The sequence below is a fragment of the Corylus avellana genome, chromosome ca1 (genome assembly GCF_901000735.1).
Source record: "Corylus avellana chromosome ca1, CavTom2PMs-1.0".
In the NCBI taxonomy this organism is placed as follows: domain Eukaryota; kingdom Viridiplantae; phylum Streptophyta; class Magnoliopsida; order Fagales; family Betulaceae; genus Corylus; species Corylus avellana.
Genome location: NC_081541.1, coordinates 48,445,270 through 48,463,549, shown reverse-complemented (window position 1 = coordinate 48,463,549; position 18,280 = coordinate 48,445,270). Strand labels below are relative to the sequence as shown.

The 18,280-nt window shown below is 29.6% G+C and overlaps 1 protein-coding gene and 2 long non-coding RNA genes across 3 annotated transcripts; all 3 read left to right on the top strand.

Annotated features, from left to right (window-relative positions):
* The first annotated feature begins 7,550 nt into the window (after positions 1–7,550).
* Positions 7,551–13,261, top strand: LOC132168062 (uncharacterized). Its single transcript, XR_009438752.1, has 3 exons — positions 7,551–7,705; positions 7,790–8,017; positions 13,211–13,261. It is a non-coding gene; the product is annotated as an uncharacterized LOC132168062 (long non-coding RNA).
* Positions 13,262–15,596: 2,335 nt separating this feature from the next.
* LOC132176504 (uncharacterized) lies at positions 15,597–16,186 on the top strand. Its single transcript, XR_009439529.1, has 3 exons — positions 15,597–15,845; positions 15,996–16,034; positions 16,132–16,186. It is a non-coding gene; the product is annotated as an uncharacterized LOC132176504 (long non-coding RNA).
* Positions 16,187–16,404: 218 nt separating this feature from the next.
* Positions 16,405–17,599, top strand: LOC132167729 (rust resistance kinase Lr10-like). The gene has a single exon (XM_059578753.1). It carries the CDS (start codon positions 16,419–16,421, stop codon positions 17,334–17,336), a length of 918 nt encoding a protein of 305 aa, XP_059434736.1. The 5' UTR covers positions 16,405–16,418; the 3' UTR covers positions 17,337–17,599.
* Positions 17,600–18,280: the final 681 nt, after the last annotated feature.

The window sequence follows — 18,280 nt, the reverse complement described above, 5'->3', positions numbered from 1 at the left end:
GTTTTTTAGTGGATGAAATTGCGGGATCATGAGAGGAGCCAGTTAATGGATAGGATTTTCTCAAAAAAAGTCCCTAAAAATTGCATGTTATAAAGAAACAAACAAATAAAAGAAATAGGTGTAGTTTGCTAGATCTAAGGCATGAGAACGTGCTTAGTAACGTAGACATGCACCATTTCTTGCACTTGGTGATAGCAAAAGGGACTATTCATGGTGCTCAAAACAAAGGCAAATAGGGGAAGATTAGAAAGTGCACGATAGAGGCAGTTGAATTACTTACATGGGTGGTTACAAGTAAATGTGGGTTTTGGGAAATCAACTGTACCTATTTTATCTGGGTGTGATCATAGTAACACTTGTCCATTAGAAGCTACACAAGAGAAGCTTAAATGGTGAGAACCGTAGGCACTCTCACCCAAGTACATGCTTAACCACTTCGAAAATTCTTTGAGATCGTTGAACTACCACCATTGATAGCCTTTATCAGTGCTTTTTCTCACAACACAAGATATCATGGTATAAAATTCTACAATTTTTGTTTGGCATAGTTTTTTAAGCATTAAAAGTATTTTTTTTTACCTTCCCTAACGCAATCTCAAACAAGCTTTAAAGAGAAATTTGTATTATCATGATAATTTGAGGCAATCGGTCCACGAAAAGTCGCACCAAGAGTCATTTCATGGTTGATAATTTATTTTGTTTCATTCAATTCAAAGGTGTATATAAAGCTATGTGATAAATATAATGTCACATTATCTAAAATTTTTAAATAATGTGACATCATATACACAGTTTAATAAAACAAAATAAACTATTGATTGTGAAATAGCTCATTTCCATTTAAAATGAAATAGAGCGAATCCTTGTCCACTTTCACAACCTTAGCAAGGTTTTAAATAAGAGTACTATTATTAGAAACCACATTTTTATTTCACAATTATCTTACAATACTAACGTGATAGTCCCAATCAACCCTTAAATCAGTTTTTACTTTTTTCACATCTGCATTGTAAAATAAAAATACAGTTTCTAGCATTTCTCTTTAATAACAAATACATAAAACAAACTCAAGGCAGCCTTTGCTAGAGAAATCAAAATTCTCTACAACCTTCATGATCTTTCCAAGAACCTGGACAACAAATCCAAATCAGTAGAGCATATCTTCTTGGAGATTTATTCAAATTCAATGGCAATTTGTGTTTATCTCATTTCCAAGCAATCAAAACGGAGCCTTGAGGTACAAGTAATAGAAAAGCCATGATAGTTTGAGGAATAAAAGTGTAATTTATATATATATATATATATATATATATATATATATAAGTTACAATTTGAGCTTTTTATAATTACTTATAAATAATCAATGTAAAACTTAACACCCATAACACCTCGGAACATGATTCTCTCATGTTCAAATAAATTGAAAAGTATTCAGTTAGTTATATTTGAAGGGTATTTTTGTCTTTTCACTTTTTGATTTGACAAAAATACTCATCTAATATAATTAACTAGATATTTTCTAGTTCAAATGAACTAGAGAGTATGCTAATTCTAACACCTCTATAATTTATTGAATGTAAACAATTCATTTTTTCAATGTGTGACTAACTTTTCGAGGTGTTACAATATATATATATATATATATATATAGTAGACTGCCATACAAATGTTGCACTGAAAATTAGTCCTTTTTTTTTTTTTTTTCCAAGTACTAGTCCAAAGGGCTAACATCATTAAATTGTATGATAGTCATATAATAGTTTAGTAAATAACATTATTCATATAACAATTATTGAAATCAAAATATCTTTTGTCATATTTCTTTATTATATAGGGACTATGGTTTTTATTTTTTTGATCCCAACTTATAGATAAGCACATAAATACATATAGTCTCTGTATATGTGTGCGCATTTATGTGAAGTAAAAACAGATAGAATAAAAATAAAAACAGGCAAGTCTTAGACTCGAGAAAAAATAGACAAGTTGTAAATTTAATTTTATATTAATTTATACATTATAACTATCAAAAGTTATATGTCTATAAAATCATCTTAAAAAAAAAACTTGCTTTTCGAATATAAAGATTTTCTTTTTTAATAGAAGGGAAAATTACATTTTACCCCCTCAAAGTTGACAGCGTTTTTCAATTCGAACACCAAAGTTTCAATTTTTGCAATCCACCCTCCCAAAGTTCCAAATTTTTACAATTTGACCAATTTTATCCAAAACTTCACATATTGCCCCTAATTTTTATTTATTTTTATTTTTTATAAAAAAAATTTTAAAAAAATCTTGGTGGCCGTAGCCACCTCTTTGGTCATCTGGTCATTTTTGCGCCCCCAAATTTGTTTTCGTTTTCATAAAAAATAAAAAAAAATAAAAACAAAAATCAGGGGTAATATGGGAATTTTGGGATGATATTGGTCGAATTGAAAAAAAATTGAAACTTTGATGTTCAAATTAAAAAACGCTGTCAACTTTAAGGGGTAAACTGTAATTTTCCGTTAATAGAAATAAGATGTAATTAATAGAATATAAAGTAAAAATGGGTTTTGAATTATTTTTTTTTTTTCTTTTAAAGAAAAATAAAGAAAATTGTTTGACAATAATTTTAAAAAGAGGGTAACTTTTTTTTTTTCTTTAAAAAAAATAAAAATAAAGAAGAATTGTTTGGCACGTTAAATTGAATGGCAAAATGTTAAATTAAAAAAAGCTGCCATTTTGCAGGTCATGCAGGGAGACTGGGAGTGGACTGCAGAGCAAAAACAAATAATAAAAAAAATTAAAAAATTAAAAAATTAAAAAAAAAAAACTTGCAATTTGACACTGCCATTATTGGCTTGTTTGGAAGTGCCAATTACTATTCATAAAATAAATTCAACTATTCTTGCTTTTTACATTACAATAATTAATTTTTATTATCATTTAAATAAAAAAATCAAGATAAAATAAATTTTTTTTACATTTTCATATCAAATATTTTTATCTTTTTTTTTCACATTTATTAAATCTTGCTATAGTTTGAGGTCACTAAACAGTACAATCAAATGGGGTTGTTTGCCAATAAAAAAAAAAAAAAAAAAAAACCCACTTGTTATTCATCTCAAATTTAACTCTCAACCTTTCTACTTTTTACATTACATTAATTATCTTTTAAGACTATTTAAATAAAAAAATAACTACAATTTTTTTTTTTTTTTTTTTCACTTTTTATATCAAATATTCTTATTTTCTTGCTATACAAAACAAACAAAGCCCAAATTCCAAACAGCCCTGCAGAGACCCGCTACCTACTCACCAACTTTTTCTGTTTTTGATTTCTTAAAACTTAATTAATATTTTATTATTTAATTTAAGTGAAACACGTCACATCGTATGGCTAATGAATAAACATGAATGGCCAGAATTGGAAGTAGGAGATTTTCCAATTCACTCAATAATGAGAGGGGATCCTAATCCTTTCTCGTATACTTTTCTACTCTTCTCGGTATTTCATTGGTCCACCCTCCTTGTTGCTTTTGTCCTTTTTCTTGTTCTTAGGAGCAACTTTTTTTTTTTTTTTTGGTTCTTTGTTCTTAGGAGCAACTTGTTTGTTGGTCCGGATTACAAATCATTATTATGGTGGTCCATATCTTTTCCAAACAGCAACCCTCCCATCATGGAGGAGAATGGAGACTAGGGTGAATGCAAGGCCAACAGAGACACCTTTTATGTGTTGTTATTTGTTTGGGCGAGTGGGCGAGATATTTGAAACTTTCGATTATGTGAGTTGTTACGATCTTCGTGTTTGATTATACGATCGTATGTATATAAGTTTAATCTTAATTGTGGGATCCGGCTTACATGCTGTTATTAAAATAACAGCATGTATGCTGTAGTTTAATCAACGGTTAAGATTGAATCTTAAAGTTGACTTACTTTTAGAAGGATTTAATATGAGAGAGAAAATGAAGATAAATTTTGAAAAATTCAATCTTGACCGTTGATTAAACTACAGCATACATGCTGTTATTAAGCCAAATCCATGTGTATATAAGTTTTATGACACTCTTTTTGTAAGTCCATTTTTAAGAGTAACTTTTATCAAAGATTTGTATCATCTCATATCAGAGTCAGATGCCATATTGTGAGTTCAAGTCACAAAGGAGATGACGTAGGACGAAAGAAGAACAACTGAAAATAGATAAAGAATAACATAAAAAGATAAATAAACTACGTTGATCAAAGGCTCACCGATCAACAATGAAATTTTAGTCGAGTCTCACTACCAAGAAAAAAAGAACAATTATGTTTTCAATAAAACATATTTTTTCTTTAATCATAATGTAATCTCCATAAGAGTACAAAGAGTATTTAAATAAACACAGTAAAATAAACTTTAACCCTAAATTGACTGATTTTTGGGCTAAGCTTATTATTAAATAACAAAAATCCTAATTTAATAGCCATACTATCATGTCCATCCTTAAAACACCCACTTTACAGCATCTAATTATCATCTGACACATCATCAATTTGAAAAAATACAAAAAATGAAAATGAGAACAACCACACCAGAACAAAAAAAAAAAAAAAAAACGTAGCTAGCGAGGCACTGCTGGAATCTAGGCCGCCGAAACATCGCTCCCGCTGGGTTGTCGGCTTGATCTAGTGACTCAGCGTGGGTCACAACCAGATCCACGATGGGTCAGGCCGGCAACCCAGCCGTGGGTCTGCAGACCCACGGTGGGTCTGTGGCGATGCTTCGACGACTTGGATCTCAGCGATGTCGTGACGCTCTGGATGCCTCAAAATCTGTTTCTAATGCTCCAAAATTTATTTCTAATGCTTTAAAACCCGTTTCTAATGACTCAAAACTCTTTTTGTATTCAAAACTACAACCTAGATGTGGGAGGTTAACCCTTTATGAATTTTATCACTTTAAAATATTGTGTATTTTGGTCCAAATTATTTTTGTACACTTTTTATGTTTTTGATTATATGTTGGTTATTAATTAGGGGCTGTAAAAATGGGGTATCAGGAACCTGATAAAAAGTTTTTCCTAACAAAAAAAAAAAAAAAAACAACTTAAAAGAAGTTAAGTTAATATTATTAAATAAGTAAAATAAATATACGTGAAGAATAGAAAATCTAATTTTATCTTCGTGGAAGCCAGCTGGAGGTACCCAAGAGCTGAATTAGGTTCCTCCCTAAATAACTTGTTATGGTTATCAAAGCTTTGACATGTTCAAAGAATAACCGACGTCAATTTAGTTCTCAAATATATATATATATATATATAGTCCACTTGAACCAGATTTTTTTTTTTGGAAAAAAATACAAAGTTAGTCTATACGGTTTACCTGATTTATAATTAACTTCCAATTGTATCAAAATGAATTCAGAGGTCTTTAAGATATGTCAAAAAAATAATTTACTATTTTTAGAGTCAAATTTTATCAATTGAATTAACAAATTTTTTAGTGTGACATTGACTTAAATAGGATATATGTCACAATTTTATTGGCTCTAACATATTACATTATCAAAAATTAATTTTTTGGCATATTTCCAAAACATCTGAGTTCATTTTAATACCATATAAAGCTAACTGATTTTACAATTTCTTCTTTTAAGCACATGCAATGTTGATCAAAAGCACATGTGAATTGTTATAGTTAATGTGCTATATATATATATATATATATATATATATATATGTGTGCGCGCGCGCGTGTGTGTAAAAAACAAGTAACAAACATTTTACTTTGATGCATTGAAAGTTAGAAGAGAGATTAACGGCTCTTTTTATGTGTTTGAGAGAGAATACCTAGAAGTTAAAAGAAGAGAGGAGTTAATTGCGGCACTAATAACTCTATTAATTATGTTAAAAAAGAGAAATGTTATTTATTTTTTTAGTGTTCTCTTGGTTTCAGGTTAATATTATTATTTTAAAAGGCAAAAAAAAAAAACCCTTATTTTTCTCATTAGGTTTTTAGAAAATAAACATCCACATAAAACTAAGACAACACTGAGCATTTTCCTTATATATATATATATATCACTTAATTATTTATTTATTTTTTGATATGTCTATACTAAAAAATGTAGAGAGACAATTCGAACTGATAACCTCTATTTTATAAGACGTAATCCACGTCCGTTTCAGCTACCATTTTTGGACTATACCTCTCACTTATTATTAGAATGACATTTAGCAATTTATTAGATTATTTCTTAAGAGTTTTAACAACTGTAATTTGAGGATTTATTTTATAATCTTTAAAATATGAAAAGCAGAAGCTTTTGGCGCCTCTCGAGTCTCGAGGGAGCTGAGTCCCATCATGTGACTATGTGAGGACTACTTTTAAATGATTGCCGTCTGGCAACCCTTTTTATTTTTTTTAAATTTTTTGATTTTTATCATTTGAGAAAAAAGTAAACGTGTTTCACGTAAAAAGAAATAAATGTGTTTGGGTAAAAATGTCATTTCCTACCATTTCAGCCTTAATTTTAATGAGAAGCATAATTTTTTTTCTTAAAAGCTAGCTTTTTCATGATCACATCAATGAAGCCATTTTATCCACGTGCGAACTTATCTTTTCAAGAAATCTGGAAGCAATTATAAGAGCATTTACCATGAATGAGTTAAATGTTACTTTTATAAAATGACTAATTAGATTTATAAAAAACCTTTCACATTGGACTAGAGCACTCATAATATATAGAAGGTCAAATGGTACTTTTATCTAAAATAACTAATAAGATTTGTAAAAAACTCTCCACATTAGATTAGCCAAAAAAAAAATTACTACATGTAGCGACACTATTTATGAGTCATTTTATTTCTCTATGCACTTCTTTCTTTTTCCAAAATTGAAAACTTTTTTTTTTAATTTTTTTTCTCTCTTAAAAATATTATTTTAAAAAATGTAGAAAGTTTAACACATAATTTATTTGAGATTGTATTAAAAAGATAGTAAGTAAAATAGAAAAAAAAAATATTTTGAATAATTAAAATAGTTACTATTGTCAAAAATGCTCTAAACCTTTGTTTCAAGTCTGCAAATTAGTAGGTCTTCTGTTTTGTGTAGGAAGTTGGTAATGGTATTAAGATAGTAAAATTTTGATATAACTCATAAACTTAATACAAAATTATAGTGTAATGGTTTGACATTAAGGGTAGAACAATGCACCTCAACAGACAATTAAATAACATATCTAGAAAGAATAAAAATTAAAAACTAATTTTTAATATTAAGTCATCTTATTATTCCTCTTGATCCAATCATGCACGTGACACAGTATTAATATAAAATAAAATCAATAAAACGTCATTTCTACGGTTACCTGTTTGATTTGCCTTTCTCTTTCTTGTTCATTGGACAGCGTAGTAGACCACCAGTTTTTTTTTGTTTTTTTTTTGTAATTTTATAAATGTAATAATACACCAAACAAGCCTTTTCAGTTGTCCTTCTCTTTCTTCCTTGTTCCTCCGCCATTTATGAACATGAACGTCAATGTCGGCATTAATAACATTTTTTGTCGTGTTTCTCTTTATTGATGCTCATTGCTCTGTCTCATGACGCATGCCATGATGCCAGATGGACATGATGAGCCATACAAAACAACATCTTTCTCCATCCTTGTTTAAATTCTTCCCCCATTCACTCACTTAGATCACCCTCTGAGAACTCTTGATTCATCTCTTCTTCATGCATGGTAACCTGATGATCATCAGCTCAATTCCCTTTATATTTGTCAATATATCATAAGAATAATCATATTAATGTTGATGATGAACAGGTTTGGGGAGCAGAAAATCATATTGGTAAAAGGGTTGATCAGTTTGAAGATTGAAGAAGTTTTGCAGGGGTGGATCAACAATGGCAGAAGGTTGCAGAGAGGGGCTTTTGAAGAAGAAGACTTACTATGAGAATTGTCCTGGCTGTAAAGTAGACCAATATAAAGAGTTGCAACGAGGTTTACCCATCAGAGAGCTTGTTTCCACATGGATTGTTGTGCTTTGTACTGGTAAGTGGTAACCATTCTCATCTCCATACTCTTAGATTTCATGGTTATCCCATCGAAACCATTACGTGTCAGTTTCAACCAATTTTTGAATTCATTAATTATTAAAAAGATAAAAATAGTAAATTATATGTCAGGTTGAACCAATCTCTCGATCAGTTGCTAAAGACATGAAAATAGTTATTTATTTATTTATATTTTTTACATGTCCGCGTAAGAGGGGAGGAACATTCAAACTAATGCCCTTCGATTCATCAAGCGTGGTTTGAGCGGATTCGAACTATATATATATATATATATATATATATGCTTTGCATTTTTTTTTTTTCCTTGAAGCGAAAAAGTTAGCTGATTGACAATAACACTCCATTATTGTGACAGAGAAAACTTAAGTTTAAGGAGTAAATAAAAAAATCGTATCAGGCAAAAAAGGTTTGTTTGGTTAAAAAAAAAAAAAAAAAAAAACTTATTTGACCTTTTTTGCTTTAAAAAGGCGTTTTGGGGAGAGCTTAAAAATACACATTTTTCTAAAAAATTCCAATGCAATTCTAAACAAGCTATAAGTAAGTACTTCAAGTGTTTGTTTTATGATGTAATTAATAATAAAAATTATCATTAACATGTTTATAATATAATAATAATTTTCATTATTGTTACATCGGAAACTAAACACTTGGGAGTAAAAATTGGAAAGTGTTCTCTTTGTGACATTGAATTCACTGTTCCCTTTATAGCCTGTTCTTATCTTTGTAAAATTTTTATTTTTTATTTTCAAAATAAATATATTAACAAATAATTCAAAGGTGAATTGACTAACTAAGAATTATTTAATAAGATGAGATTTTTATTTGAAAATGATTTTCAATTGGAAACCAGTGGATTTATTAATTTCCTGCTTTGAAAGAAAATGAGATTTTTATTCAACCAAATGGGTAGGTGTACTCGGTACAATAACATGCAGAAATATTCTACATGAAGATTCTCTTTGAAAAAGCATACAATGTGACCCCATTAATGTATTTATTTTACTCTTATAAAACAGTCTATTTTTGCATAGATTTTATTTTTTTCTTTATATGTCCCACCAGTTATTCCTATGTTGTCTAGATACACGCAGACAGTGAATGAATGTTTTGGTATAGGCTTGGAAAATAAATCTGGGTCCATTTGTTTCGGTTTTAAATTTTTTTTTTTTATATATATTTAGAGCAGATTCATAAAAGTTGAAAGGATGTTGTTAATGTTCTTTGATAAGACACCTCACGTACCATGTTGTCTTTTGTCTGGCACACTTTATTTACCATCTTAATAATTTCTTCCACTGTACTACCATATAATAAAGTAATTAAATAATTAAAAGATATAAGGCATGGATCTCTAAAACTGACTTTACAATTTGTTTTGTCTCCTAGGTCTTTCTTTATTCTGGAAAAGATTTTCTTTATATTATATTATTGGGTTAAACATACTTTGGCTACTTCAATTATCAATTATTTTCAAAAACGTCCTAGAAATATTTGATAGGTGTGGCACTTAGATACATCAAATTACAATTTTATTATAATTAAGCTACTTTTTTGTCATTCTTTGAAAAAGATCCCTATTTTCTTAAAAATAAAAAAAATAAATTTTGATTAAATACCAACATACATAGACTAAGGTTCAATTAGTATAAAAAGAGTTTACAAGAAATTTTGATTTTTGATTTTAGTTTTTAATTAAAATTTAATTTTTAAGAAAATATGGGTATTTTTGGACAAATGACAAAAAAATAGCTTAATTACAACAAAATGATAATTTGATATATCCAAGTGTCACAGTTGCGGTCAGTTTATGGGGTAAAATAAAAATGACGAGTAGTTAAGGAGGCCAAAGTATATTTATCTATATATTATTTTATTCCTATTTTATCAAATACAATGTAATGGTCAATTTGGTTGTTTAGTAGTGCAATACACATTCTTACAATTGCACTTTTATTTTTATAGATGCAATTTTTGAAATTATTATTAAATTTGAGATGAATCATAATAAGTTATGTCTTAAAACGTGAGAATAAAAGTATGAGAGGAAACGTGGACAAAAATTTCCAACAATTTTGTTGTTCGAATAATTTTTATTGTTGAAATTGCTTATCATTCAAGCCATAAATGTGAGGAAATTCTTACAAAGCTCTCTTATCTGCTATTAAAAAAATATGTGCATATCACATGTTCATATAATACATGTCATTTTTATAAATTGAATTAGGAAAAATTCTTCCAACCCAGTTTTGAAGAAAACTTTGTCCATTTTGAGCCGTCCAGCCCCTTTTTGGACAAATGATCTACTTACAATTTAGGTAATAAATATGGGAGAATTGTTAGGAAGCTCACTTGTTTGCTTATTTTTGAGCAGTCCGTCGCTTTTTTGGACAAATAGACTGCTTATAATTTTGGTAATAAATATGGGAGAATTCTTACGAAGCTTACTTATTTGCTTAATTTTTAGCTGTCCATCCATTTTTTGGACAGATGGACTTAGGTGTGTTAAGTGAGCGAAGCCCTCACGAGTGAGCTCGGGCTTTGCTCGTTCTCGACTCGATTATTAAATGAGATGTTTCGTGAACACAAATACTGGCTCGAATATTAAACGAAGCAAGCTCTGCTCAACTCGGTTAGGTTCATGAGCATCTCGTATAAGGTTCGAATTGGTAATTCACATAGTTGCTCATATTAATATTAAAAATTGATTAATTATTATGATATTTTTTTCCTAAAAGGATGCATATCCTCTCTTCGAAACCAAGTGCCTTGTAGTATTGACTCAGGCTCCATATTCGGCTAATCAAGCTAAGCAAATGCTCATATACAAGCTGATTTCTTTAGTCATTTAAGAGTACTTGAAGTTTAAATTTATAATATAAAACATTAAGTTAAATTAAATATAAGAGCTCGGCTCGACCCGACTTATTATGAGCTCAAAGTTGGACTTAATTTTTTGGCTCTTCTTTGAGTTTGAGTAAAATTTAAATGAGCCGAGCCCAACAAGAAAAGCTCACTCAGCCTCGGTTTACTCCCCTAGATGAACTGCTTACAATTTAAGTAATAAATATGAGAGAATTCTTAATAAGCTCACTTTTCTCGGTAATTTCGAGCCAAAAATTCTTACCAAGCTCACTTGTCTATGAACCTATTTTTGGACTGATGGGCTTTATAAGAACTTTCTTACTAAGAATTGGAATAATAAATTGCTGAGAATCCGTACACAAGAAGGTTTTCTTCCTACGTAATCCTTGGAAATATCATACGACTCTGTTTGCAATAGTATTATGCTCACTCTTTTCTGGAGTCTCGCTCCAAGCAAAGTTCAACGCGAGGATTTGAGGCTTCTTGCACTCAACTGAATCAGCTTCTTCGTAACTCCGCCTCTGTATACATCAAACATCGATGTTATGGACCGGTGGTCGTGGGTATGCGAAATGGGTCGGCCTCGGGAGGCCTAGAACGTGTTTACTTTTTCACATCGGCATTGTAGAATAAAAATACAGTTTCTAGCGTTTCTATTTAATAACAGATACATAAAACAAACCCAAGGCAGCCTTTCCTAGAGAAATCAAAATTCTCTACAACCTTCATGATCTTTCCAGTAACCTGGACAACAAATCCAAATCAGTAGAGCATATCTTCTTGGAGATTTATTCAAATTCAATGGCAATTTGTATTTTATCTCTTTCCCAAGCAATCAAAACGGAGCCTTGAGGTACAAGTAATAGAAAAGCCATGCAAATTAACAAATAATTGAATGGGTCCTAATCAAGAAGTATACGGAAGGTTGAGAAGATGGAGATAATAAAACTAAGTAAAACATACAAGAAATTAAGGCCAAGACTTGACTTAGAGCCAGAGCACCAATATCGTGCCCAAACATTTTGGTAGTTTATAGGTTTGAGTTTTAGAGATCAAATTACAAATTGGTTGATAGTTTGAGGAATAAAAGTGTAATTTATCTATATGTAATTAAGTTACAATTTGAGCTTTTTATAATTACTTATAAATAATCAATGTAAAACTTAACACTCATAACACCTCGGAACATGATTCTTTCCGGTTCAAATAAATTGAAAAATATTTAATTAGTTATATTTGAAAGGTATTTTTGTCATTTCACTTTTTGATTGAACAAAAATACACATTTAATATAACTAACTAGTTATTCTTTAGTTCAAATGAACTAGAGAGTATGCTAATTCTAGCACCTTTATAATTTATTGAATGTAAACAATCCATTTTTTCAACGTGTGACTAACTTTTTTGAGGTGTTACAGTATATATATAGTAGACTGCTATACAAACGTTGCACTGAAAATTAGTCTTTTTATTTTTTATTTTTATTTTTTACAAGTGCTAGTCCAAAGGGCTAACATCATTAAATTGTATGATAATCATATAATAGTTTAGTAAATAACATTATTCATATAACAATTATTGAAATCAAAATATCTCTTGTCATATTTCTTTATTATATAGGAACTATGATTTTTTTTTTGGATCCCAACTTATAGATAAGCACATAAATACATATAGTTTCTGTATATGTGCGCGCATTTTTGTAAAGTAAAAACAGACAGAATAAAAATATAAACATGTACCAAAAAACATTCGTGCTTAAAATAAAAACAGTGCTATGATATAAATTAATAAATAAATAAAAGAGACTTATTTTCTTTAATAATTTTAAAAACAATTTGAGCCACCGAAACCCTCCAAATACCAATTCAAGTCATAAAGCATGATTGGGATTTCCAATAATTTATTGTCTAGCAATTTTATATGTATGGTTGAGAGATTTTTTTTTTTTTTTTTTATCATTTCTTTTTTCCATATAAAGTTTATTTTTCGAAATAAATTTTAAACTATCTGTTTATCTACTCGACAAATGAGTTTCATGTGATTTCCATCAAGAAAATTTGGAGTTTTATTCTAGATTTTTTTTTTTTTTTTAATAGAAATAGGAAGTAATTAATGTGATATAAAGTAAAAATGGGTTTTGAATTTTTTTTTTCTTTTAAAGAAAAATTAATAAAATTTTTGACAATAATTTTAAAAAGAGGTTAACTTTTTTTTTTCTTTAAAAAAAATAAAAATAAATAAGAATTGTTTGGCACGTTAAATTGAATGGCAAAATGTTAAATTAAAAAAAGCTGCCGTTTTGCAGGTCATGCACGGAGACTGGGAGTGGACTGCAGAGCAAAACAAATAATATAAGGAAAAAAAAAAAAAAAGCTTGGAATTTGACACTGCCATTATTGGAAGTGCCAATTACTATAAATAAAATAAATTCAACTATTAAATATTCTTACTTTTTACATTACAGTAATTACTTTTTTTATTATTTAAATAACAAAAATTACTACAAAATAATTTTTTTTTTACATTTGTATATCAAATATTTTTACTTTTTTTCTCACATCTATTAAATCTTGCTATAGTTTCAGGTTATTATACAGTAATGGTCCAATGAGGTTGTTTGCCAATGAAAAAAAAAAATGTAAAATACAATTTATGTTGTCAAGCTCTTCAAATTTAGTCTCTATTAATCATAATTTTTTTTAAAAGAAAGCATCTACTAATAGATTTGCCAAATCTATTTCGATACGAGCTCATTTAGAATTTGATTGGAGGTCAATGAAATCATTGTTATTCTTCATATTCTTAGGTAACTACAATTACATATTTCATACAATTAAAATCTGTAACAAAAATTATATATATTCATAAATAATTAATCCAATTGAGCAATATAAATATAAAAACTTAATCAATATTAAAGTTTGATTATATACTTAAAATATTTTAGGAAAAGGAAATTGTCAAAAAGCAATTGATCCGAACTGTTGAAGGCTTAAAGAAAGAAAAAAAAAAAATTGACAGACTAAAAGAACGACTTTAAAATTTTGTAGAATTCTAAATTGCAATTAGTAATTTTACTTTTTACTGTAAATGCCTTTTTGTCTCTTGTTTTAAATTTGACGTCTTAGAGGAGCCACTTTTAAAATGAGTCAAACATTAAACTCTTTGTATCTTTTTCTACCTTAGTTAAATATTATTATTTTATTAGTTTTAAACCAATCAAGAGAGAGAAGGGTAAAAAATAAGCTTAAAAATTATTTAACTTTAATTTTTTGGCTCTTGGAATGTAGGGAGTATCTCTTGGAATTTTGAGAGCATCTATGACAAGAGTTAAATATAAAGTAGAGAAGTGAGATTATTAAATTAGTATTTTCATGAATTTTGTTAGATTCTAAAAGAAAATCTAAATATAAAAAGCTCATTGTAAATGCTTTTATCTATGAAACCTATACTTTAGGCCTGTTTTTTGTGGGTTTTTTATTTATTTATTTATTTTAGACTATGATGTGTTGTGCTTCTATACAGGGAGGATTGATTTCGAGGGAAAACCAAAAAAAAAAAAAAACAAAGTAGTTTGGACTAACGTTTTTTATTTTTTATTTTTAACTATATAGACTTTTGTTTTTAAAGTTGGCCCAGTACTACACATTGTTTTTTATTTTCTAAGCCCACCAACGCGTTAAAGGAAAGAAGGGACTTAGCCTTACTGCATGCCAGCGTGGTCCACACAGTCCAACAAAGAAAATTAGAAAAGTAATTTAAACGGTGCGTTTGGTAAATGTCATCTTGTCATCGTCTTCTTCACTCTTTTCATCCAACTCTTTTCTCCGCCCCTGTCTTTATCTCCCATCACGGTGCACTAGGTTTAACCCTATTCCCTTAATCCTGCACACACAAAATAAATTAGTCAATATTATAATACTACCAAGTAGTTTAATTAACATCCAATAATTGGAAAGCATGCATGTCTTGGGAAGTTGGCTGTGATAGTGGGTCATCTCCATTGGTCACTTTTGCCTAATTTTTTGAGATCAAGTGGATCTAGGAGAATTGAGAGTATGTGTTTTACTTTTACCGGTCGGAGGCCCAAGGTGTAGGCGAGCTTGGTGTAGGGTGCGTTTGGCATTTTCATAGACAATAATTGCGATTTTAAACCAAATCGTAGAAAATAAATTGTCTGACATTACATTTTTAAAAAATTGTGATTTAAAAAAAATTGATTTACACAAAAAATTTGTGTTTTCAAATCGCAAATAACGATGTATTTTTTTTGAAAACACAATTTTAAAGACAAAATTACGATTTTGCCATTCGCTTTAACTGCGTTTTTAAAAATTACGTTTTCAAATAGCACATTTTAAAATCATTATTTTTAATCGCACTTTTTAAAATCTCAATCGCAAACAGACCCGTAAATAGGGACGTGTTCAATAGGTTTAGTGTTGGTTTTTGCATTTCTAGTAAGCTTCCCCCCGCATGTAAGGGTCTTGATGCGGCCCCTAACCATGCCCATGATTGCTTTCTCCTTGCCCACCTTGTTGAGATACAAACAAAGAGACAAATTGTATGAGCCCGTAGCCGAACCACCCTATGGCCGGAAACCTCCTTTTTTTTTTTTTTTTTTTTCCTATGAAGAGTATTTTTATTATTGAGAATATATTGACCATTTTTAGTAATTTGGGGGACCTTGACTCAATTAATAATTTCAGGAGGATGAGGAAGGAGTGAACATTGATAATAAAATTATAGTTTGAAATCTAGAAGTTTATAGAGTTATTTATCATTATTGTTAAGCATGGCCCTAGTGGAAAGTTGTTTATGCAATATTACTAGGTCATAGACTTTTAAAATTATTCGAGTCACCTTTTCGATTAATTAATGTTTTTTTTTTCTTCATGTTGTAGGGATTGCGGACATAGCAAGACTACCAATTTACTACTGTAAGAACCTTCTCTTTTGATTTTTGATTTTCTTGCAATGTGATGTTATTACTAATGTTTACATTAAAAAATTACGACAAAAGAAATGCTAAGTTTTAATTTTATGTTTCTAAACACTGATGCATGTTATTCTTTTCTTTGTCAAAACAGTAATTTATGGACGAGATTATGATCCGCTATATTACCTAGGTGCGGTTTCAATCTCAAATGACACAATGACATAGAAATGGTTAAATTTGTTTATGCAATTTTATTAATTAGTTAATTTTTTTCATATTTCTTGCAGATCTTCCAATCAAATTACTGACATACTTGACCATATATAGATTACGGTAAGAACCTTCTCTCCTTTGATCTTCTTTAATATTTTTCCTTTTTAGAATATTATTCTTCACACTATAAAGCATGAATTAAACTTGCGGCCAAAATGAAAATATGAATTATTACCTTAAAAAGATAACAAGTATTGCACTTAACAATGATCTAAAAGGAAAATTAAATGAGTTATAACATGTGCCGGCTTACAACTTATTTTGGTGATGTTCATCCACAGGACTATTCCAAGCACCGAAAATGATATTGGGGACTCCATTTGTGATTGCATTTTTGATATATAAATGGCAGAGGAGACATTTATCAATGAATGATATTGTTGAAGAATTTCTACAGAGTCACAATAACCTCATGCTAATAAGGTATTCTTATTCCGAAATTAAGAAGATTACCAAAAGTTTCAAGGACAAATTGGGCGAAGGAGGTTATGGCTATGTACTTAAAGGAACGTTTCAAAGTGGTCGTCTTGTGGCCGTAAAGATGTTAGGCAAGTCCAAAGCTAACGTGCAAGATTTTATAAGTGAAGTTGCAACTATTGGAAGGATTCACCACGTTAATGTAGTGCAACTCATTGGTTTTTGCGTTGAAGGATCAAAACGGACTCTTGTATATGAGTTCATGTCTAATGGTTCCTTGAATAAATACATATTTTCTCCAGAAGTATGCACGCTCCTAAGCTATAATCAAATGTATGATATAGCTCTAGGAGTGGCTCGTGGGATTGAATATTTACATCAAGGATGTGACATGCAAATTTTACACTTTGATATCAAGCCTCCCAACATTCTTCTTGATAAGAATTTTACTCCTAAGGTTTCTGACTTTGGACCAGCAAAATTGTATTTAGCAAATGACAACATTGTTTCTCTGACTGCTACAAGAGGAACATTGGGATACATGGCTCCTGAGTTGTTCTACAAAAATATTGGAGGCGTTTCATACAAAGCTGATGTTTATAGTTTTGGAATATTGTTGATGGACATGGCCGGTAGAAAAGAGAACTTAAATGTATTTGCAAAACACTCAAGCCAAATATACTTCCCTACTTGGGTCTACGACCAAATGCACGACGGAAATAACTTAGAAATTGAAGATGCCACAGAGGAAGAAAAGAAAATAGGCAAGAAGATGATCATTGTTGCATTATGGTGTATTTAGATGAAGCCTAGTGATCGCCCTTCAATGAATAAAGTCGTACAAATGCTTGAAAAAGAAGTTGAAAGCCTACAAATGCCTTCCAAGCCTTTCCTATCATCATTAGAGAGTATCGTAAAAGCTGGTGGTGTGAATTCAAATGAATCAAAAGAATCAAGTCAATCATTTCAACTTTAAATGCAAATTAATTTATATACGAGTCTTTTCATGTATTATATCCCTATTGAAGGAGGAAATTAGTTTTCTCATATATATTTGATAGTAGTGCAAAGATGCTTAATATTTCTGTGTAACAAATAAATGTTTGTTTGATTTAAGATATGTTTCTATTCTTCATTCTTGACTAGTAATCCTCTGCTTTGTGAATATTGCATATTGGATTGGACCAATCCTTGTCATTTGGAGATAATATTGTTGACATTCATGAACTTTTATTTTTGAATATGGAAGCCAACAAACAATTTAAAAAGTTGTTTATTTAAAAGGTGTGGAGGCATAGAATGTTAAAACAATGGTTAAATATTTAAGGTTACCCTAGAAAGCTCTGGGTTTGATGTATGTGAGGTGTGCATTGATTCAAGGAAAGTGCTTGATTGGATAGTAGATCATAATGTCATTCTTCAGACTACTGTCCTAAACTACAATTGGTTGTATGATTTTTTTGCTGTAATTGAATAAAATTAGTTATTCCATGATTTATTAATGAACATTGAGCATATGTATTACTGTTTACATGTATACCTCTGATTGCATATTATCCTATATTATGCACACTAAACACACACAAAAAAAAGAAAAAAAAAAAGAAAAGACATTTAATGTCATTTTATAACTAAGGCTAATTATGAAAAAACGTCACCAACAACTTGATGTCGTTTTAGAGATGTTGTTTCAGTTTGGCAGTCACATCGAAGGCTGAGAATTTTTTTTGTGTCCTTTTAGCCTCA